At 35.6% G+C, this 24,771-nt stretch overlaps 1 protein-coding gene across 4 annotated transcripts in view; it reads right to left on the reverse strand.

The window, feature by feature from the left end:
• Positions 1-24,771, reverse strand: part of PTPN4 (protein tyrosine phosphatase non-receptor type 4) — a 259,634-nt gene that overhangs the window by 30,308 nt on the left and 204,555 nt on the right. For all 4 annotated transcript variants that reach the window (XM_016433589.2, XM_056793752.1, XM_056793751.1 and 1 more), the window contains 4 exons: positions 16,035-16,194; positions 13,070-13,153; positions 12,935-12,991; positions 7,386-7,542 (listed from right to left, as the gene is read on the reverse strand). In XM_016433589.2, the coding sequence (XP_016289075.1) occupies positions 7,386-7,542; positions 12,935-12,991; positions 13,070-13,153; positions 16,035-16,194 (458 nt within the window). The remainder of the gene's footprint in view (positions 1-7,385; positions 7,543-12,934; positions 12,992-13,069; positions 13,154-16,034; positions 16,195-24,771) is intronic.

The raw sequence follows: 24,771 nt of genomic DNA on the forward strand, positions 1-24,771 counted from the left end.
ACTCAAAATGGAGAGGAAAGACAATATTAGGATAGGATTTTGGCAGATTTTGATGACTAGAAGAAAGTAGGATTACCAGACTGTGACTAAACTCTAAGACAGAAGAGTAAGGGCTAGAAAACAAGTTTAAGTGACTTGCACAGTGTCACAAAGCTAGAAGGTGTCTGGGCTCTATCCACTGTCCTAACAAGTTACCCCAACATAATAGTACTGTAGAAGTGTCTAGTCCAGTAGCTGGGAAATCTCCCTGTATAAAACCTGAAGGGGGTATTAAAAATTCAACCCCTGCTTAAAAGAGGTCTGAGGTCCTTATCATACTCTTTTTGTCTTTTATTTATTTTTTTTAAGTCATTTTCCTATATAAAGGTAGAAGAGCAGCCTGGAAGACAAGAGGACACCTGGAGTTTTTGCTGGTTCTTTATTAGTATAAACTGCCATGAAGGCCTGAGAAACTGAGATCCAGCTCTTTGCTCTTTAGTTTCCTGTCTCACTAATCTCAGATGATTAAGGATAATATTAACCAGATCTCTTGTAGTGGCATCTTCAGATGGGATTTTTACAGTTAAGGAGTTGACAGTAAACATAGTAAAATGGGAAGAGTACTGGATTTGAAGTCAAAGGACTTGTATTTAAAACCCATAAATTGGATGAGATATTGTTAAGGTTAATTCTGGCTTGAAATGCCACAAACTTAAACAGTACATATATAAAGGCTGAGTAAGTTTTATGATTCTCAGTCTTGCTAATTAAAGGAAAAGCATGACAACTTTAAGGACTATGTAAACCTTTATAATAATTGCACACTTGACTTGAGACCAGATTTCAACTCAAGAAGATGAGTTTTCCTGACTTCAGGACCAGTACTCTATCCACTGCATTACCTAGCTGTACTGTCCAATGCTATATAACCAGTATCAAAGGCAGGAATTGAACCCATCTTCCTCATTCCAAGGTTGGCTTTCTGTCTACTATATCATGCTACTTCTTTCTGTACAAATGCGAGGCATTATTATTTCTGAGCCCTAGTTGAGTCCTAGAGTCTTCCTCTACTTTTCCTCTAAATATTTTCTGGAAAAGCCACAAGGAACAGTAAGGCAGAACAACAAATGATCCTTTAATCCTAGAAGCATCAAATTCCCAAATCTAACTCCCTTCAATTATGAGACTTCATGTTTTACATCTTCCCTAAAGAAAAAAATTCTCTTTTGGGAGGAGCAAACAGCTCTTCTCCTCTGCTAGCTTCCTCTCTTTAGAGGATGGTTTTAGCTCCTAATTTCACAGCGTGCTGCCTAGCAAGTTCTTTAGAAATTGTTTGAGGAAAAAATTCAAAGGTACAGGATCTAGATAATTATAGAATAAACCACAGTATCACACATGGAACAGACTTTTGACTTTCTCATTAGAGGCTTAGAAAAGATGCCTCCCAGACCACACCTACACTGAAACAGCCTTTACATGGCCATCCAATGCAGCTGAGGAAGTCTCCAGGTGTAATGACTTTTTGTGCCACTGGACCCAGGCTTCCAACGCCAAGAGAGTGGAACTGTCTCTGTGCATCGACTTTTCCACTTAAATCTCCTTCACGCACAAGTGTCTTTGTGCACACTCGTCTACATCACAGAAGAAAGCGTCATCATCCTTGGTTACCGAGAGACTACTACTATTGAATCATTCCCGAAATGTAGACTTGACGACACCACACTTCTATTGAATAAACTCCAGGGGGTTCTCTGGTCCCTCCAAGATTAAATATGTAATCCTGTTTGGCATTCTAGGCTCTTCATAATCTCACCTCTGCTTACGTTTCCAATGTTTTTACACCTCACTCCCCTCCTCTGTGTTCTCTAGGATTTAGTGACCAGACCTCTTTCCTCTGTGTTTTCTAGGCTCTAAAGACCAGACCTCTTTCTGTTCCTCACATAAGATACTCTCTCCAGACTCTGGGCACTTTTACTAGCTGTTCCCCATGCCTAGAATACTCTCTCTTCCTAGCCTCTGCCTCCTGGCTTCCTTACCTTCCTTTAAGCCTCATCTAAAATCCTACCATTCCACAAGAAAGCCTTTCTTTCTCTCAATGTTAGTGTCTTCCCTTGATAAATGTCCAGGTTACCTTATATATATAGTTTGTCTGTATACAGATGTTTTCAGGTTGCCATACCCATTAGACTGTGAGTCACTTAAGAGTAGTGACTGTCTTATTTTTTTCCCCTCTGTATTCTCAGTGCTTAGCATGGTGCCTGACACAATGCACATTGAATGATTACTGACTAGTCATTCATTTACCCTATTGCTGTATCCCTGTGCTCCAGGGTCTTTCTCTGCCTCCTCTTCATGTGGCTGCCAGGCTTTTCCATCCACACTGAGGCTGAGCCCTAAGGATTTCTGCACCTTGTTATTCACTATATGGCTTTCCTCTTCTTCTGCATGATGTCTCCCTTATAAGAATTAGATATAATTACAGAAACTCTCACTTTTCTATTTGTATCCCTAGGTACTGGAAAAAATAAGCACTTAATGTCTCTGTCTTTATTCTTCCTTCTCTCCCACCCTCTTCTAGCCACATTACTCAAGTAAAATCAGGATGGAAAAATTGTATCTTATTTCAAAGTGTAGTAAGCAAAGGAAGACTGTATCTATGAAGAGAAACTTGTATGAAGAAATCCTGGCATTAGAAGGAGTAATGGCAGAAGACATTTGAGTAAATATCAATGGAGGGAAAAATAAAAGTGATTATCCCCTGGATGAAAAAGGAAAGAAATTAGTTTGGTAAGTAGATCACAAACCTTGTATAGAGGTTGATGTAATAATTATGAAGTACTTTAAATTTTCAGTTGTCTACTGGAACTCTCTCTGAAAGCAGAGAAGCTAATCATTTCTTGCTTTGCTTTAATGATAATTTCATCCTTCAAAAGGCAGAAGATCTGATAAAAAGAATTCTATTCTGGATGTAATTCTCACCAATAGTGAGTAACTATCTGCTGGAGAGGAAATGGTGAGAATGTTGGGGAAAAGTGTTTGAACCAGGAGAATAATTTATGCAATAACAATATCACTTTAAAGTCAAACAACTTTGAAAGACTTAAGAATATTGACCAATACAAGATCAATTATATTTTCAGATTAGACATGCTATCCATTTCATGAAAGCAGAGTGATGGTTCCAGAAGATATATATTTTTTGGCTAAGTGTAGGAATTTGTTTTGCTTGACTAAACATATTTTTTTAAAAAACATTATTCTGAAATTAGCAAACCAAATAAAATGAGCATTTTCACATACATTTACATGGCAGAATAGAAAAAGACAGTACACAAAAGCTACAGACCTTTATTATGTACAGCTTTTTTTAAATATATAGAAAAAATTCAGCCTTTAATTTTCAAAGGTATCTTGTCTGTCCTTCCTTCTATTCTCATCTCTTCCTTCTTTCCTTCCTTCCTGCCATTCTATGCCTCCCTATGCATACATTGCACCCCTCTTTTGGGGAGGGAGAAATAGGATAACAAAGCCCTAGTAACAAATATACTATGCATATTTGTTACAAAGGTTTTGGCTTTTCTTTTTTTTCATTTTAGGGACAAACAAAAAAAGGATCATTGGAACGTATTTTTTTTTTAATTCACAAAAGAGAAGAGAAGGAAGGTCAGAAGAAATCACAGACAAACAGGACAGCTGAAAGCAACATGTTATATTTATTGTACACTTTTTTAAAAAAGCAAGTAGCTCATAATAGAATAAGCATAGTTAAAATTTTTTGTGTCATGGACTCCTTTTGGCCATCTGGTAAAACTGAATTACTACGGCAGTTTTTGAGTACATTAAGGAAATGCTAAATTTCCATTAAACATTAGTGAAAATAAATATGAAATTTCACAGGCCCTCCAAAATCAAATGATCAGTTAAGAATCCTTTTTGGTGTCAATACAATTTTTTTGTTTCCCACTTTCTTGCATATATAAAGTGCTTGTTTTAGTTGATTTTTTAAAAATTCATCACAAATTTTTAAAAAATCATGTAGAGTAGATGAAAGGAAAGAAGAAAACAGGATGGTTTGACAAGCCCATTAGATTTTGCAGGAGCTTACTTCAAAGATTTCAGATAAAGCATGGGACTAAAATTCTATAAGGAGAAACATGCCCAGAAGTGATGGAAAACTAAGATTTAAAAAACAAGCTTTACTGAGGCCTTTCATTTTTAATGATTTCTGGATGTACTTGAAAAAAATTCCTTTGTAAGGATAACAAAGAAAACTATTTGAGTAGAAATACCCAATAAAGGAACCATGTCTGACAACATATGGAAAAGAAATGAATCTTCATAAAATTTTTTTGTTTTATTGATTTGTTATAAATTAAAAAAAAAGAAAATTTTAGGAGACATAAAGAAACGATTCTGATTGAGAAAAAGGAAAATGGTCTAATGTGGCTACAGTAGAAATTTCCCAACCAATTTAAATTTTAAAAAGACAAAATGCAGAAAGAAATGAAGCAAAGAAGGCAATACAAAATAAATCTAAAAGGGTAACACACTCCACTAAGAACAGCATCAGCCAGTTAATCAATAAGAAGTCTTTTAAGAATGGAAGTTATAAAATAAACATTTATTAAGTGCCTAAATGTGTGCCAGTTATTGTGCTAAGCATGTTACCAATTTAATTTCATTTAATCCTCACAACCCTAGGAGGTGTTATTATGTCTTTTAAACACTGTGTGCTTTTTAGGCACTTACTCAAGAACCAGAACTTTAAAAAGGACTGGAAAGATAAAGGGTTAGAGAAGGGCAAATACTGTTCTAATTTTCAAAAAGTGGAAAAGAATGGAGTCAGAAAACAATAGGTCAGTGAGTAGGACTTTAATTCCTGGCAAAATTCTAAAATGTCAAAGGGATACTTAATGAGCACTTAGAAAATAAAGAGTCAATGTGACTTTAGCATAGTCTTGTTGGATTTTAATTCCTTCTGTCAGTATTACTAAACAGGCATGCCTTCATACCAAAGGTACTACTTCTCTACAGCCCTTTTCAGGGGTGCCTTCCTCCTTTGGTTTCCACCTGCCACCCAGCTCTCACCTGTGGCTCCAGAAGCTTATAGCATGCACAGCAGTCACATTTCTAGAAAACCATTTTGGCTGGCAGGCTGAACCAGGCTGAGGTAACCAATAGACCTCAAAACTGTTGTTGAGGTAACTGCTGATTCACATTCACAGTTTTCCTTTCCACAGGCATGGGAAAGCTCCCTCCTTATGTAAGAGGTGGATGAGAACAATTTGTTCCAATAGCCACGAAGGTTGTAGAAGCAGGTGCTGTGGAGTGCTTAAAGCGTGGTTAGACATCCAAGAAGCCAAGGTCACCTACTATATCCTGAGACATTACTGTGATTTTTGGTTTGTCTCTGGAAGGGGGTGAGGTTGATAACTTTGTGTGTAACTGTCTCTCTTAAACTCTATTTATGCATGTGTCAAAAAGACATCATCCAGTGATGTCATTTTGGTCCTCTTTCAGAACAATGAACACCAAAAACTAACCAACCAAATAGGCATATTAGAGAAATGTTTTAAATATATCTTACTGAGATTTCAGAAAAGCATTTGACAAAGGCTTTTGTGTTATTTTTGTGGAAAAGCAGGAGAAATGTGGCCTACACACTATAGCTGATAAAATAAATAAATTATTCTGAATATTGGAAGATGGCAACTTGGAAGGAAGTTTCCATATGGGATGCCATTAAGATCTATGTTTGACTATTTTTTCCCCATATTTTTGTCAATGGACTTGTTTCCAGAAGTGGAACTGCTTACTTTGATAGGTATAAAGTTTTCTCTCTTTAGAATGTTCAAGTCCAAGTTGGATAATCATGTCAGGTGTATTGTAAAACAAATTCTTTTTTTAAGTTAAGGGTTGAACTATATAGTACTGAGTGAAATTCCTTGCAAACAAATTTTGTGATTCTGTGAGAGGAAATTATTGCTAATATAGGTAATTAATTTTGATGCTTTGAGGACTTTCTTTTCACAACAATTGAAAGTATGAAAAATTTCCAGTAATTCCAAGGTAAAGGAACTAATACCAAAGAACAAAGCTGATTGAGGTTAAAGAGATTAAGCTACCATGGTGAAAGACTTTCAAGATCACTTTCTATATTACTTAGGACCATAAATGCTCAGGGGTCTACCAACATGGTACTATACTAACAGTTCCTAAGCATATCTTATAATATACTTAGTCCAGGCAAAGAAAGAAAGGCTGCAAAGAGAGGGGTGTTTTGGGCAAAATTTTGTTTTAATGTTTCTAACCAACTTACTTTACTATTCATCACACTTCAGAAATGGTGTGTATTTAGTTTGGTCCAGGAGAAGGATTTGAGAAAATTCATCTCTTTTTTTACTTTGCATAGGAAGGGAACTAAGGATTTGGAGTGTAGCATATGTTGTCAGATCTAGTGAGTTTGCTGAATTGCATCCTTCTTTTTCTTTTTCTAAAAAAAAGGGGGATCGATTACCGAGCAGAGGAAAGGGAAGGATATATTTGGAGATGAAGGTGACACAAAATTTAAAGTTATCAACAAAAATGAGATTTAAAGAAAATAAATGATAGGTTTTGGCTCTAAAGCATTCAAATGGAGAGAAATATCGTTTCAAGTAACAACTTGGGTGACTGGGGCAGGACAGCAAGAGATGATAAATATCACATTTTTCTGGTGCCTCATGACCTGATCTAGGAGTCAGTGGGCAACATTCTGGAGAAGACACATGGAAAAGTTAAGGTAAGGTGGCAGGTGAAGAAAATTTTTATTTTACCGAAATTGAAGAGAAATAGCAGTGACAACAGTCCATAGGGGGGAAAGGGAAATCTGGACCTGAGATTTCAAAGGAATTCTCTGGTGTGGAAACTTTCTTCACTTATGCAGATAACTCATTTGCAACACCTAGTCTTAGAGAATTTGTAGCCTTAAAGAGCTGCCTGGGGCACTATGAGGTGACTTAAAGGATGAAGAATTATTTCTGTTGGAGGCAGAGCCATCCTTCTATATAGTATGCCATTCTATCCTTCTATTTATATATAGGAACGAGGCGATTTAAGACTATTTCTGTATCAAGAAAAAAAGCTGGATCTTGACATTGATTTTCTATTTTACTAATGTCTTTTAACATCAACTCTTTCTGAAACTTTTTGTAATGCTGGTTATCTTGACTAATCTGTTATGTTTAGAGGGTTAAAGAATAAGATGCAACTAGAAATCTGTTCACAACTCTATAAAACATATATAAAAACACAACAATATTTTGTCAAAGAATTTTCTGGAGGGTGGATGATCAAGGTTCAATGAAATATATACACAGAGCTGAGAAAATGACGTCTCAAAAGTATATTAAAAAAAAATCACTCACCATTGGGCCGAACTAGGAGCACAAGTTCCCCTGAGTGTCTCTCACAGCTAGCTTTAATAAACATGACAACTTGATCATGCGTATGTTCTGCGATGTCCCTGCCATTAATTAGTACAACTTGATCCCCTTCATTCAATCGAGGGACACAGAGATCAGCCTAAAATATGATGCAAATAAGATTTCAGATTCTCAATTCTTATTTAGATTAAAACATTACATTTTTGATGGCAATATTATCAGGAGAACATTAGATCCAGAAATCTCAATTCTAACTATAAACTAATCTAAATACATCTTATATTTAGATTAAAAACTAGAGCTTAATTATTCCTTGACTGCCAGAGAATTCATTCTTTATTCATGGAAGGACCTAAAGCCGCTCCTTCTGAGGTTTTGTGTTACCTGTCTAGATTTTACAGAGAATTGCTGACCAGAAGCTAACTGTTTAAATGTAGCAGCAGTCAGCTGATATAGTTCGTTATACATTTGTTAAAATTTAGATGATTTTGTCTTTATTCAGGAAAAATCTAATGGATACATACAGTATCTCCCACACAATCTGAAAAGTGATAATATGTGTGATGACTTCTCATAACCCTTTAAATAAATAAATGAAAAACTTTCTCCAATTCTGTTCCTCCTGGTTTCCAAATAGGAGGACTGAACTTATAAAGGTATGATTAAAAGCTAATAAGGTGTTGTCAAGTAAAGATTTTCTCTTTGCCCATGGGGGGGAGGGGAGAAGAACCCTATCATACTTAATATACCTTTCTCCTATGTATGTTACCATCCTTCTTTTACATGGCATGATGCCAATGAAAATTAAATAAGACTCACATTTTATTAAAATCTCATGGAAGAGAACATTAAACTGAAAACTCCTGGGATATCAATTTGAGAACTTTTTAAACTTTCCTACATTGTTGTTTTGAAAAACCTCTAATTATGACAAAAGAATATGTTCTACAAAAAAACAGTTGATATATTACCTATAAAGAGTTCTAAAATCCTTCCTTTCTTCTCAATTATAATGAATGTGGGTGTTTTTTTGTTTTTTGGGGGGTTTTTTTGGCATGTAGTGGGGCTCAGTGACCTTCCTTCATGGAGTCTGAGAAAGATTATGTGATAAAGGGGAGCAGGCTATGTAAGACTTTTTTTCTTTTTTGAAGGCATAAAGCCCTGATCTGTCCTTGACCTTTGGGGAGGGGCAGGGTTTTTTTTTTTTTCCATTCTAGCTGAAGGGGCTGGAATCTCAGACCTTGAGAGTTTTGAAGGGTTAAAAGAGAGAACTACAGGAATCTAGGAGGGGGGAAACCAGGTTGAGTTCTGTAGCCAACACAGTGCTGATCCCTAAGGTGCTAAGGGGAAGCTTTCGGAGTGATCTTCAGGATTCCAAAAATGTAGAAAGGCTTGCCTAGCCATGACACTGATTTTGGACATAAATTTGGTGAGAACTATGCTATGTAAGAACTGTACTAAGTTCTGAACCTAGGAAAAAGTATGCTTTTGAGGTATTAGGGGAAAGGTTTTTATATTTATTCTTACTATATTTTTGAAGTAAATATTTCTTAGTAAAAGACTAAATAGTATTTCTGTTTAGCCTTTCAATAATAAAATTTGTGGATTATTGTGCTCACTCTAGTAAAACATTTGCTTAGTATGAAAGATATACTAAAGCTAAAAAAGATTTATATATTGTAGAAAAGCATCTGCTGTGATTGGTAGATATGAAAATTTAGAGGAGGTGACACAAGAGAAAAAGGTCTTTAAATAGAGGAAAAAAAGATTGAAGAGGACAGTCAGTCACCCAGGCTTGGAGTGAAGGATGGAGGAGCAACTGGAAGACCAACACCCAGACTTCTTTTAGACTGTTACTGATGGTGAGTGAAAAGCTGACTTAGTGACCCCAACTTTCTGGAGGCATGAAGCCTCCAGGTAAGGCCCATCTTCTTGAGACTCTCTTCCCCTGGCTGGGCTTAGAGATTCTAACTGGTATCAGAAGAAGCCAGAATTTTTTCTTTCTCTCTCATTCCTTAATATTTTCATTTTATTGTAAATATTGTAAATAAAACTACCATAAATTCCATTTACTTTAGTAATTCATTTTGGGATTTAGAAATTAAATCCCTGGAGACCACCTAATTAATATATTCAGAGTCCAACCACAATTAATTTTAACATTTATTCAGCTAATATAAATGCTCAAAATTAGGCTATATTTTCTAATAATCAATTGATAAAAAAGCTGGAGACAATAGTCAAGTAATCATTCAACTTAAAAAATAGCAGAATTATGAGTGATGAATGACTCATTTTGTTTTGACAGTCTAAGACTTACCAATATTGGACAGATTATAGTTATATTTTGTAGGCAAAAATGATTTGTGAATGATTTCTTTGAGTATATCTGTTTCACAGTTCTAGAATTCAAAATAAGGTTTGTCATTTAGTCATATTTCTGAGATTTGAATTGAATAAGAATATTAAAACTACAGAAAGCTATTATAATGTTCTCTAGTATGTTATAATAATGGAGCTTGATTTATTTAAACTATCATAATGGACTGTCCAGAGTACTTATTTTCTATGTTATACATCTTAGGAGCACTTAATGACATTACATTTGGTGCTATATTAAATAATGTTTTTTATTCCTATTCTATTTTATGTATTTATATCCTATAAACTTCTTATAAGTAGGAACAGTATTATGTGTTTCCTTTTGTATTAACCATAAAACCTAGGGATAATGTGATAGTCAAGAAATAAGAAGATGAAATTGCAGAAATGATTAAAAGCACAGGGTAATGAAATAAAATGTCTCAGTTATTTGTGCTAAGGCAAGGAACTGGTAGTATAGACAATCAATCCTTAAATATAATCTGTATTTAGGTTTTTTTTGTTTTTGTTTTTGAAAATCCTTACCTTCTATCTTAGAATCACTACTGGGTATTGGTTCCAAGGCAGAAGACTGGTAAGGCATAGGCAATGGGGATTAAGTGACTTGCCCAGGGTCACTCAGTTAGGAAGTATCTGAGGCCAGATTTTGAACCTAGGACCTCCCATCTCTAATCCACTAAGCCACCCAGCTGCACCCCGTGTTTAGTTTTTAAATGCATTATCCCAAAGCAAGTGAGCTCTGCTTGATCACATCCTCTTTCCTCAATTGAGCTATTAAATGGCAATGAAATAATTTCAACAGTTTATTGGGATGGAATAAAGAAAAATCCTTCTTATGGCAGAAGAAAATAATAAAATGCAAAAGTAATGACTAAAAACCTAGAAAGGTAGGAGGGATCAGGTTCAAAGCCTTTACAAGCTAAAGAAAAGAATTTATATTTGTAGAAGTAAAAGGGAGCCAACCACTGGAGGCTGCTGAATAATGGGACAACAGTCAATATATATATTTTTGGAAAATCACTTTAGCATCAGAGTAAAAGGCAGATTGTGGTAGGAAGAAGGAAAAAGCTATTTCAACAGTTTTGGGTGAGAAGTAATTGAGGGCCTAAACTAAGGCAGTCATGGCATGAATGGAGAGGAGATTTTTGCGAGAGATCCTCTGTAAATAATAATTTCGAAAGCTAACATCTATCTAATGTTTACTTATATGTGAGGCACCATACTACGTGCTTTACAAATATTACCTCATTTAATTCTCTATCACAGGTGCTGTGTGGATGCTACTAGTAATAGGGATGTAGGTGCTATTATTAATACTCCCAGGTTATAGACAAAAAAACAAACAGAAGGTAAGTGACTTGCTCAGGGCCCCACAGCTAATAAAATGTTTGAGGTCATATTTGAACTCAGGTCTTCCTGTGTTGGGCCAGGCACTCTATCCACCGTGCCACTGAACTACATAAAATAATAAAATTTGGCAAATAATTTGTCACGTGGGGTGCAGGAATGTCAGGAGTCAAGAATAACACTGAGATCACAAATTTTAATGACTGGAAAAAATGGTGGTGTTCTCAATCGTTTTAGGGAAGTTTGGAATAGGGGTGGGTTTTGGGGAAAAGGTAGTAAGTTCTGTTTTGGATATGCTAGTTTTAGAATGTCTATGGAATATCCAGTTTTAAATATCCAAAGGGCAATTGGTGAGATGGGACTGATGTTTAGGAAAAAGACTAAGGATGGATATGTAGATCTGGGAGGTATTTGCATAAAGATGATGGCTGAAGTGTACATAAGGTCAAAATGTGTGAGAAGAGAGCAGAGAGCCTAAGACAGTCTTGGCCCATAGTTACTAAGCATGACACATGATGTGGTGGCATTATCAAAGAATATGAGAGTGCTCAGAGAGGAGGAAAATCAGGAGAGAGCAGTTTCATGAAACCTCACAGAGTGGCCAACAGTATGAATGCTGTAGAGAGGACTAAGACAAGTGCTTTAGAGTAGCAAAACAGCAAATCTAACATTCTTTAAAAATTTTTTATTATTTTGTCAATTTTTTTTCTCTGAACCTCTGATAGCCTGTGCCACCTGATCCTCCTTCCCACTGAACCACTTTTTAAAAAAATGCACAGAAGAATAGAATAGATTAGAATTAGAACAAATAGAAGGAATCCCAATCAGAATACTTCTATAAGCAATGTGTGGAATGAATTCTATACTTTTTTAAAAAGTAAGGGATACAAAGTGAACTAATAGTTGGTTTCAAAAGCAATCCTTTTTTTGTCTTATGTTGTATATGAAAATTTGCAAAATAACATGAAATGTTAAAATAGAGGATGTTTGATTTGCTAATTAAGACAGTATTAGTAAGTTTGGAGAAAGCAGCTTCAGTTGTGTGATGAGGTTTCATAGAAGCCAGATTAACTGCAGTGATTATAGGGACAGAGAAGATGAGGTTCCGATTATAAAATGTTTTCTTCATAGTTTGCCTGAGAAAGTGGAGATGACAGGATTTAGTGAGAGTTTTTAGAAAAGGTTAACCATTGGGTATATTTCTGGACAGAAAGAAAGGAGAGATTAAAGATTAGAAAGAGAGAGGATGATCCTGAGGGCCATATTTTGGAAGAGATGGGATCAATGGTACATGAACACTAGAATGAAGAGGAATAGGTAACAATGTAAATAAGAATTTGAAAATAAGATCTGGTAAAAGTAAACTATAAATGAAGATTATCTGTTTTCCAGTAACTAAGAGTCATGTATCTAAGAGGAAATATGTTCCAATTTATTTTTACTTCCACTATTTTTTTAAAGGTAAAATAATCTAATTAATAATGAGAAATGCTAATAAATTATTTTACATGACAAATTTCAACTTGCTTTTACTTGAAGCGCAAACCTCACAGAGTTGACTTACCTTTTGATAGATGTGGTCAGAAAACTGAGATGGAAATTCACACAGATTTTTTAAAAATTTACCCCAAAAGAAAATGAAGGAATGTTTTCAATAGCATAGATTCAGTTAAAATTTCCATTGATTCATTGACAAATTTAAAGAAAAAATGGTTAATTTCCCTTTACTACAAGAACAAAAATAACCAAATAATATGCCTTTTAAACAACCCCCAAGAAATGGATGAATTTAGAAAACTTACTGATGTTCCTGGAGCCACACGAGAAACTATCACAGGCATCTTCTGATCATATCCACCCTTAGAAAATGTGGTACAGTTAGTGTCAATTACATGATGAAGAAAAATTTAACATAAAAATAAAGTTAATCCAATTACCTTTACATTGAATCCAAACCTTCCATTCTCATCGGGTTTCATTTTGATCACAACAAGATTATCATGAGGAATACCACCATTGGGCTAATAAAGAAAAAACGGGGGAAAAGCATGTTTGTATTTCTCTGACCCAGATATTTTATAAAATCAATTAATTAGTCAACAAGGGTTTTTGTTGTTGGTGGTGGGTTTTGGTTGTTAAGAGACAGAATCATCTCTCTATCTTACCTAGAGTAGAAAGAGTTATGCAACCCAGTAGGTTCACCCGTACGTATGCAAGCTAGTGGTCCCTCTCCCATAGGCTCTCTATATTAATAATGAAATCAGTGCAGACACCCCCTCCGTAAGCATAGCTCATTGAGGCCAAGTGACCAAATGGTAAGCTGGTCTTCTTCCTAGATAGGATTACAGGTGTGTGCTACCATATCAGTCTAATCAACAAGTATTTATTAAGTGGCTATTATGTACCAGGCATTGTGCTAGGCACTGCTCCTTCCTGGCTTCTCTTGATTTTCCTTCTACTTATTCCAACATTCCTTTTCTCAGGTTCCTTTACCAGAATGCCATTACTATCCTACTTAGTCAGCATAGATGACTCTGAAGGCTCTAATGCAAAAGACTTCCCTTATTTCTTTCAATATTTCCTTTCTTCATGATCTTATCAAGTCCTAGAAATTTGATTATACAAATGATCCTCACATCTATATATTTAACTATAAATTCTTTTAAGGAGTCCAGACCACCAATGGTCTGCTATTTATCTCCAATGGAAGCATCACATTAAGATGTACATCTTAAATGTATCAGATCTAAAATGGAACTTATTACTTATTTTCTTCTGATAAAACCATACCACCTCCAGACTTAAATGTTTTTCGGCTAAAGACTTCACCATATTTTTTAATCATTTAGCTTTGCAACTTCAGTTACATGACACTTCTCTTCCTCAATAAACAATCAAGTGTCAAGCCTTGTTAATTTGATATCCACATTTTCCTCTTTTGTTCTTTCTTAGACAACTTCACCGCTCTACACCACCTCTCCCAAGGATTATCGCAATAACCTTTCATCTAGTCTCTCTATTTACAGCCTCTCCTTTCCTCAATTCATTCTCCACAGCTGCCAAAGGAATTTTCCTAAAATATAGGCAATGAGTTGCTGTACTCAAAAATCTTCAGTCATTCCTTTCTATCTTAAGAGAAAATGGCTTAGCATTTAAAGTCCTTCACAAAGTGGTTCTAGCCTCCATCTCCAAATTTATTTCATATTTTTCACAAACACAATGGCCTCACCAAATTGTCATGTTTGGTGAATCAAACATTGTCCTGTTTCTGTAGCTTTGTAGAGGCTCTCCTCCAGGCCCAGGGCACACTTCCTTCTCATTTGGGTCTCTTAAAACACTTAGGTTACTTCAAATCTAAGCTAATGTTACCACCTTCCTCTTTTTAATGCTTTTTTCCTTTTTCAAAATATCTATTGTTACTCATGATAACATGTTGTATAACTTATTCATTTATTTAAAATGTTGATTCTAAAGCAGAAGACTTGCCAGGGTAACATAGCTAGGAAGTGTCTGAAACCAAATTTGAACCCAGGTCCTCTTGATTCTGGTTCTCAATCCACTGAGCCACCTAACTGCCCCTGTTGTATAACTTATTCGAATATTAGCTATTAAAAGAAGGAAGTGTTTCTATTAAAAAAACTTTTTTTTATTCGCAACACCTATTATACTCCCTTTTTCAGAGTAGGAGCTTAGATTTTGTAGAACTCAGTGCAAATGCTATTTTTGGCCTTCCTCATATGTGATGGCCTTTTTCTATTTTCTACATATGATCATATTTATCCATTTCTACATTATCTTTATATCTTGATGCCTGCTAATAGAGGGAAACTTGAAATTCAGTAAAATATTTCCCACTTAATCTATTAATGTGTAAATAGAGACAAAAATGCCAAAAGAAATGCACAAAATTAAACTTGTTAAAATTTCTAAGGTTAATGACCATCCAAAGCCGTGAGATGGTGATTAAGACTTTTTAGGTATTTGGACAATTTATATAATGGAAGATGAACACTCCTAGGACTGCCAATGAATTTTAATTCATTGCTTAAAATTATAATAAACTTATAATTTTAAGCAATGAATTAAAATTAAAAGTACATAAATTAAATTTCTTCCCCCATTCATATTTTTTTTAAACCCTTACCTTCCGTCTTGGAGTCAATACTGCGGAAGAATGGTAAGGGCTAGGCAATGGGGGTCAAGTGACTTGCCCAGGGTCACACAGCTGGGAAGCGTCTGAGGCTAGATTTGAACCTAAGACTTCTCGTCTCAAGGCCTGGTTCTCAGTCCACTGAGCTATTCAGCTGCCCCTCCCCTCCCAAATCATTTTGAAAAGAGTATAACTTTATTTGGGAATGATAAAGTCACTGTTTATATTAACCTCTGCCTTCTGATTTTCCTGGTTTTACTCAAGATTTACTTCAAATCAGACCTGCAAGAGGCCTTTCCCAGAACCCCCTACTGCTAGTCTCCTTCCTCTGAGATTATCTTTCATTTCACTAAACATCATATTTGTACAAGGATGTTGTCTTGTCCATTAGATTATGAGCTCCTTGAGGGCTGGGATCACATTATTTTCTTTCTTTTTATTCCCAATGCTCATCATAGCACATGTAAGTGTTTAATAAATGTGTTGACTGATTTCATAGGCATCTGAGATGTGCTGGGAACATTCTACATACTATGCAACAAAACACAACAGGCTCTGACTTCAAAACCCTGAAGTTTGATAGGAGGAATAGGACCTGTAAATTGGAATTTCAAAAATTCATCTGCATTGTAAAATGGTGGAAAAGTAGCATGACTATAATCAGATCCATTTATAAGCTATGCCACACATTTTTAAATACACAAAAATAATGGTAAAAATATAAAATTTATACATGTCAACTAATAACTGACTGTAGATTTTTCTGGTGAAGTAGGAACATCAAATGTTTCATTAATATGGTTGTCCAGGTCTTGCTGGGAGTATGAGAAATTAATCTGGTTCCAACTGTTCTTCTTAGATTGTTTAGGTGGTAAGGCAGGAGGCTGCCCATCTTCAGAGTTCTCTTGAGATCTAGAATAAAGAGGGGAAAAAATAGGAACGAGAAGACAATTTCCTGAAAATAGTCTAGTAGGCAGCACATCAAGTTAAAAAGGAGAGCCAACCAACCTTGTAGTTACAATGTTTACTAGAGGTGGCTTCAACATAGTAATTCAGCATTATCTAAATGAAATCCTTTAACTTTTACCTTCAGATAATATAGATCTAATATGTTTCTTTCTTGATTAAGTTCTGATTTTCACATATTAGTTTCCATATAAGGTAAATCTGCATAAAAATACATTTTAAGAGAAAAATTTTTGAATAAGGTGAAATACTTTTAGAATGTTCTTGGAAAAAATACAGGGCTGGGATAACATTATTTTCTTTCTTTCTATTCTCAGTGTTCATCATAGCACATATTAAATGTTTAATAAATGTGTTGACTGATTTTAATAAATGTGTTGAATGAGGTTGATTTTTTTTCTCTCCAGGGATTTGTCTTCCTTCACTTTTAAAAATTAATAATTTGTTTTCATTATTAATTTAATTGACAAAAATGAAAAATTTAACAATCACAAAAGAACACATGAAATTTTGAACTCCTATTATGTAGTTTAAAGATCCCCTTCTGGACTACTTTCTATTCTCTTCTGCTAAAGTCTTGGAATCTAGAGAGAATCAATTTGTAAAAAGGAGAAAGATAATAATAAAGAATTCTGAGGCCAGAGTCAAGGTCAGCATCTAGAACATTAGGCTAAACTAGAAGACCCAAGCAAGGTTTAGAGATGAAAGTAGGTTCAGGGGGTTCTGAAATTGACTACAGTGAGCACAGGCAGAAGACTAGAAAAGAATATAGGCAAAAGACCAAGAAGTAAGGAAAACAGACCCTCACACAAAATATAGGCAGAAATATATTTGAGGGATCAAGAATTCAGAGTGAGCATGAGAAGAGAAAATAGTTAGAAAAAGAAATAGCGAGATTAGGGAGAAAATTATTTTAGGATATTGAAATAATAGAGCATATTCATAAAAAAAGAAATAGCTCCCATTTGGATAGTACCTAGATCCTTATAGAAGATTTTACTTTCAAAAAACTGATGGGTAGTAGAAATTCCAATTTCCAATTTTAATTTTAAGAATGCAGAAACAGACTCAGGTTAGTTAAGTAATATTCTTGCAATCAAATGGCCACTAACTGGCTCAGTCAAGTGTAAAAACAATCCCTAAATCTAATGTTCTTTTATATTATAAACTGGACCTGAATTCTGATCTTGGGTAACATATTTTCTGCTCTTTGCCTGGCACATAGAGACTTTCTGTGCTTTCTTCATCCATACACTACTTTGATATGGAGGTTTGTGTTCTCTATTGTAGTGGCCACTCCCAGGGACAGGATCTGCTGAAGGAGGTGTGGGTAGGAACTCTTCTACTTTAATACTTCAAAGATCATTGATGTGGGTTCCTCCAAATGAATAACATTCCAAAAATTTATACCTTCTCATTCTAGGTGATTTATTATTCAAGAACCTCATCTGCTTTTTCACTTGTTCATATACCTCCATCAATCCACCACAGGTAGTCCACCTAGAAGCCTTTCTCTTTGTGTTTTAAGATTACATGGGTACTATTCCAAAGATAACAAAGAAAGGGAAAGGAAAAGTATAGAAATGAATAAGCCAAGCCAAGTCCTAAGTACTTTATAAATATCTCATTTGATCTTTACAACATTCCTGTGAGGAAAGTACTATCATGACCCCTATTTTACAGATGAAGAAACCGAGGCAGACATATTAAAAATGATAGATCCAGGGTCACACAATTGCCTGAGGCTTGATTTGAACTCTAAGCTCAGCACCTAAATCACTCTGCCACTTAGCTGCTCAAAAAGAAAAAAAGCATCCCAATATTCAAATATATTTATACAAGCTTTTTTTTTTTTAATTGTAGTCAAGATCTGGAAACCAAGAGGTTACCTATCAACTGGGAAATGGCTGAAAAATTTTTAATGTATACATTTACTGGAATAAGATTATGCTATTAGAAATGACAAAAGGGATGGGTTCAGAAAAGACTTCTTTGAAATGAAGCAGGGTGAAAGGAACAGAGCCAACCCTGAACAATTTGCAGGGATCTAGGAGAAAAAAACACTATTCATAAGCAAAGGATAAACTATGGGAGTGGAAACACCGAGGAAAAGGAACTGCCTGAATACAGCGGTTGAGGGGACATGACAGAGGAGAGACTCTAAATGAACACTCTAATGCAAATATTATCAACAAAGCAATGGGTTCAAATCAAGAAAACATGTAATGCCCAGTGGATTTACGCGTCGGCTATGGGGGGTGGGGAGGAGGAAAAGAAAATGATCTATGTCTTTAACGAATAATGCTTGGAAATGATAAAATAAAATATATTCAAAAAAAAAAAGAAAGGAACAGAGCCAAGAAAACTATTTTGTAAGAAGAATACTGAGAAAGAAAAATAAATGCTTGTTAATTTAAAAAAATTGTTAAAAAAAAGTATTTGTGTGTTTGTTCTTCAGTGCTGAACTCAGGCTGTACAAATGTTAGCTCTTGTTCTTGCTCTAAATTCTGACCATATATTTCTTGGATAATATCTTTTATGCTTTGTCTTGGTTGCAAATAGTTTTTTAAAAAGCTAATCTTATTTGCACCTATTTCCACTGCCCTTTGAGTACCTCATGATTCTGATTCTTCAGAGTTTGTGGTATTCATGATTCACAAGCATGTTGTTGTCTATCCTTCATTATGGAAGAGGATCAATGACATCACAAAGTGATGTTGGATTTAAGTGTGGCAGAATTGCACACACTGAGCTTCCCTCAGACTCATTGAAGTCCAGTGGCTGGACAAAAGTCATGACACCTGTCAATAATCTAGGATGAAGCGGATGGCCTTGGTGTCTTAGGTTTCTGCAACTGCTTTATCACCCATTCTGGCAGGAATAGTCTTCACATGCTTGGGGTAGATGACTCCCTATTCATGGATAGGTTTGAGGCATATGGGATACTGGGTTGTGGTGTGGCTGCTACCAGCTTCTTGGAGCCACTTGTGAGAGCTGGGTCAAAGTTGGACATCACAGCCCTCCCTGAACATGATTCACAGCCATAAATATTAAGCAAAATACTGATGTTAAAAATGTGTAAATTTACTATAAATTGTACCATTTTTCTTTTAAAAAAGGAAAATTATGAAAATCCATTTTGGTCTCAGCCTTTGATCGGTTGTGAGGACACCAGAGGCTTTGAGGGCCTCGTGGCTTCCTGGCTTCTGGGAAGACACTTGCCTCTTGTCCCATGTGACTACATCCAGAAGATTGATTTCTGACTCAGACTGAGATCAAGTCTGTCCACCTAGGGAGACTCAGATGGAGTGATAACACTGGAGTTATAAATTAGGGATTAAGGAAGTAGCAAGGATCTGGATGTGGGGATTTGCCTGATGGCACAGCTTGTGCATGGCCTCTGGGCTAGGAAGCAGTGTGCTGGCTTTTGACTTTTCCTGGCCAGGGAACTCACCCACAGTCTCTCTTGGCTACCAAAAAGACATGAGCTAAGTGGTAAAGTCAGATTAATTAGGCACAGCCATGTGAGTATGTACTTTTCTCTCCAACTTGCTTTCACTATCTAATAAATAACTATAAATTAATATATAATCTCCAGGGAATTTTAATAACAAAAAAGAGGTGTTGATTAGTGTGATATGTTTGAAAACACTATATAGCTTTCCAAACAGAATTCAATGTTATATTTTTTGCATTTTGAGGTCCAGCTCATTGTCCATTTGCCATGTCTGTCTAAGATATATGCTGGACCAACTTCATATGCTGAAGTATTCATATATTTGGAAGTTTCCATCCAAATGCATATTGAAGGTCAGATAATGGCCATTCTTCATCCACTTTGTTTTTCCTATGGAGATGAACAGACTGAGCTCAGGTTGTAGTATATTCTAACAGGATTAACTCAAATAATTTCAGTTGGAATTTATAGAAACATTCATGGAATACTGTTAGCACTGGATAATGGGAGGCTATAGATCAGGGAAAGTTAAAAGGTATCAGGACTGAAAATGAGACTGGGCTGGTGGGTAGATCATTGAAAGAGAGCATAACTAGGGGGTAGGAAGAACAATTAATTTATAAGTTGGACATATGGGTACTATGTATCTTAAGGGTAGAACCAAATCAGAATTTGAAGGATTAAGTCAATCTAGAAGATAATATTGAGATTCACAGTAGGTGATCTAGAGAAGGAATATCAAATATCAAAACAGGGGTTCCTAAGTGCCTCAGTGGAAAGAATCAGAAGGTTCCATGTGGACCACAATACTTCCAAGTATGGTTGAAACAGATTAAAATGTACTTGGGAAATGTTAAGTAAAAAAATAAGTAAAAATATTACAAAACATAGATTATGTTTATATGTGATTTTCTAAGTCAGTATGCCTCCACAGGGTTTCTTATGTATAATGTTTAGTGGTTCTTCTTTCTAATTAAGTTTGATACAACTGCTTTAGAAAAGGAGGGGCACAGAAAGGCATGGTCTAGGACAGGACAGGTGTCAACAGCTAGGAAGAGGCTATTGGGAGGAAAGGAATCCAAATATAAAGCACAGATTATGATTCAAGACAGGGATAAGAAAAGAGAAAGCAAACAGGACTATGAAATGGAACGGGATGATCTCAATGTATGGAATACGTGAACAAATCAATATAGCAGAACACAGTAAGTACTGTGTCTTCTGCCTTGGCTTTCCATTTCTGATTTGGTTAAGTAAAGGCTACCAGGTTTGGACGATAGTCCAGATTGAAGCAGTATTAAGTGTGGGTGGTTGAAGTGGGATGCTAAATCTTTGAGGCAGAGAGCTAAATCTTTAGGACAGCCTCCACAATGCTAACAAAGGTTCCCCTTCCAAGCAGTTAATGATTTTAAGACTTTTTTTTCTTTTTATTAAAATCACATATAAAAAGTAAATGAGATACAGTGGATAGAAAGAAATGACATTGGAGTCACAAAGAACTTAAGTTCTTTGGCTGACAGACACCAATTGTGTTATGACCAACTGGGAAATTGCTTCAGGAGAGAGATAGAATGATAAGCTACAGAGGAATAGCCTATCTAAAGTTTCTTACAGTAATGAAGTCACAGGTACTGACTGAAAAAAGAGAAAAAGTAACACATAATGCCTGTTAATTAACCTGAATTCTAGGAACCAACTCCTGACTGATTTGTATTATAACAACAAAACAATTAAATTTGCATCTTTTCATGCCTTAAATTCCTAAGCAGTTATGTTGACATGAACCTAATAATAAATGAAACTTTTATTTTTTCAAGTAGCTGTTATTAGTTATGTTTCTAAGATATATATTCAAAGAGTACTCACAAACCAGCGTAATCTGTACAGAAGCTATGTCTCTCCATTTAACATGTAGTCATTCTGCAGCTTACTTTTTAAAAAATGATCTGGGTATCTGCTTTAACCAGTGATGAGTTTTATAGGCAAACTAAAAATTATAATGGGGAATTATAATTAAGTTAAAATAGTATCACTAAATAGGCCAGTTCTAATAGAAGTTCCTATTTTGGGGCCAATGTAAAAAAAATCTTTCAAGTGTAATAGGGTGAAGAGACATTGTGTACTTGGCAAGGCAAGAATAACAAGGCATAGCAGTGGAGGGGGCAGAATGGAGGGTGGGGTGGTGAAGGTGACTCTAATTAAAAAAGAGATTAAGGCCTACCAAGAAGTTGTCAAATAGGGCCAAAGAGCCAAGCCCTACAGAATGAATTCCTCTGCTGCACAGTTAATTGTCTAAGTCTATCTTACTCACTTGTAAAAAGAAGTAAAGTATTTTCAATTAAAAAAACCAAACTATATCCTAAAAAGTTATTCATTCCTTTTGCATTTTTATCACATTTATTTATAAACATAAAAAAGCATTTTGGCAAAACCAATATACTGACCATTTCTTTTTCTTTTCTTGGTATCCTATTTATTAACAGTATAATAAAGGGGCCAGCTGGGTGGCTCAGTGGATTGAGACCCAGGTCCAGAGAGGGAAGGTCCTAGGTTCAAATCTGACCATATAACTTCCTAGCTATGTGACCCTGGGCAAGTCACTTGATCCCCATTGCCTAATCCTTACTGCTCTTCTGCCTTACAACCAATACACAGTATTGATTCTCAGACGGAAAGTAAGGGTTTAAAAAAAAACAAAAACAATGGTATAACAAACAATAAAACAAAGATCAAAATGATACTTTTACTTCAGCTGTGAGAAAGACTACAGTCAAAATCAATTTTAATTATTACAACTGCTAACTTCTCAATCCTGTAAACAGCGTCTTACTGTCCAGCTCTCTCAGGATGCTAATTAAAACCTCTTCCCAAGAATTCATGTTTCTTTGCAATATAAACTTGGATCTTTTAGGCAGTAAGTTGTCTTAGAATACATCTTAAATGCAAATGTGCATCTTTAAAGGATCACCTGTCATAAGGTGGATAGCACAATTTAATATCAATCCTCTGGAATCATGGTTGCTTATTAGATTGATCAGAGTTCTTGAATCTTTCAAAGTTGTCTTTGTTCATATAAGTTCATTCAAGTATCCCCAGGTTTCTCTGAAATTGCCTATTTCTTTGACTCCCCTCTCTCATTTTAAGTCCAGTCTTTTACTAAATCCTGTGCATTTTACCTTTGTAACATCTCTCATATATGCCTCCTCTCTACTGACACTGCCATTACTGTTGTGCAGGCCTTTATCAGTTCAAACCTGGACTACTGCAATAGATTTTTAGATAGTGTCTCTGTCTCAAGCCTCTCCTTGTTCCAGTCTACCATTCAGCTATCAAAATGATCTTTCTAAAGTAGAGGTTTGACCATATTGAGCCTATATTAAATAAACTCCCATGGTGTACTATTACATCCAGGACAAAAAGGGCCATAATCCCTATTTGGTTTTAAAGCCCTTCCTACTGTGAATCTTAAAACTACTCAGACTCTACTTCAGAAGATCTGATTAAGCTATTCCCCATTTTTAACAATGGAGGTACTTGATCAGGAATGTATTGAGAATATTTAAAATTACTCCACCCTACTAAGGCAGTGCATTAGGGGAAGATAAAGTTGCAAACTCCTGATTGAACAATAAAAAGTCCCCAACTCACACCTTATAGTAAAGCTAGAACCTTAAGCTAGGTCTACTTTTAGAACTAATACAAAAAGGTGCTAAGTACCTATAAAGGTTAAATTAGTACCTAAAAAAGGTCAAGCAATTTATAAAAGGCAAGCTTAACAAAAGAGGTGTGAAGTACTCAGAGGATTTAATCTAACCAGAGAAGGTGAGAACCAAAGAAGATGAGAACTAAGAATGGGCAGTCATGGGAAAAAGCATCTACTGTGATTGGTAGACGTGAAAATTTAGGGGAGGTGACATAAGAGAAAATTTCTTTAAAAGGAAGGGGTAAAAGGTAAGTTTGGAGTTGGAGTTTTTAGTTGGGGTTCGGAGTTGAAGTGAGGACATTTTGAATTGAGTTCGCAATTGAATTCAGTTTGGAGGCTAATTTCAGTTTGGAGTGAAAGAGCTTGCTTGGAGATGATATTGTGGTGAGTGATAAAACTGACACGCTCTCCCTTAGGCTCCCTTTTCTACTACTTGACTTCTCTGTCTCTCTCCTTCCCTTAATTCCTTCATTTATATTAATTAAAATCTCCATAAATCCCCAGTTGACTTGGGTATTTTCATATTTTGGGAATTTCCCATGGTGTCCACATATTTTAGATTTTAAGTCAAAACACTAAAAATTATCTTTACCAGTTTGGCCAAAACCTTTACAGTTTTGGCATTTACAATTTTTAACATTCGCAGTTTTAGCAACCACGCTTTGGCAGTTATACTACCTTTATTGTTCTCTTAGATTTTTCTCTCCTCCTCTGCTTCTGGGGCACCTCCTTCCTTTGGTTGGTACTGAGCTTTGATGAGTTCCTCTCATATTTTGAAGAGGGAAGTCAGGAAATTCACCTCATTGCTTCCTGCCTAGCTGTTCTGAATTCAATAATCTCCAGAAAAATAGTCATTCTGCAGAATGAATTCAATTTAGTATTTCCCACATCCTCAGATTATTTCTCACCCTGGCTACAGGATTCCATCACCCCCTTGTAACTGAATATTCTCATCTCCTCTCCATTTTTCAGCTATTCAATTGTCTTCCTCTCTTAACTTGTGAGTTCTATGAGAGCAAGGAGTATACCTTTGGGCTTTCTTTGTATACCTAGAGCTCAGCACAGTGCCTGGCACAGAGTAAGTAATTAATGCCTGGAATTCTCTCCCTGGCTTCCCTGTCTGCCTTCATGTCTCAGCTAAAATATTACTTTCAGCAAGATGCCCTTCCAAGTGCCCTTTAATGCCAATGGCTTCCTTCTGAAATTGCCTATAATTTGACATTTATCAAGCATAGTTTTTTACATGTTTTCTCTCCATTATATTGTGAGCCTCTTGAAAGCAAAGGTCTGCTTTTGCCTTTGTATCCTCAGTGCTTAGCATAATGATGGGCTCAGAGTAGGGGATTAATAAATATTGTTAATC

Source organism: Monodelphis domestica, chromosome 4 (assembly GCF_027887165.1).
Source record: "Monodelphis domestica isolate mMonDom1 chromosome 4, mMonDom1.pri, whole genome shotgun sequence".
Classification (NCBI taxonomy): domain Eukaryota; kingdom Metazoa; phylum Chordata; class Mammalia; order Didelphimorphia; family Didelphidae; genus Monodelphis; species Monodelphis domestica.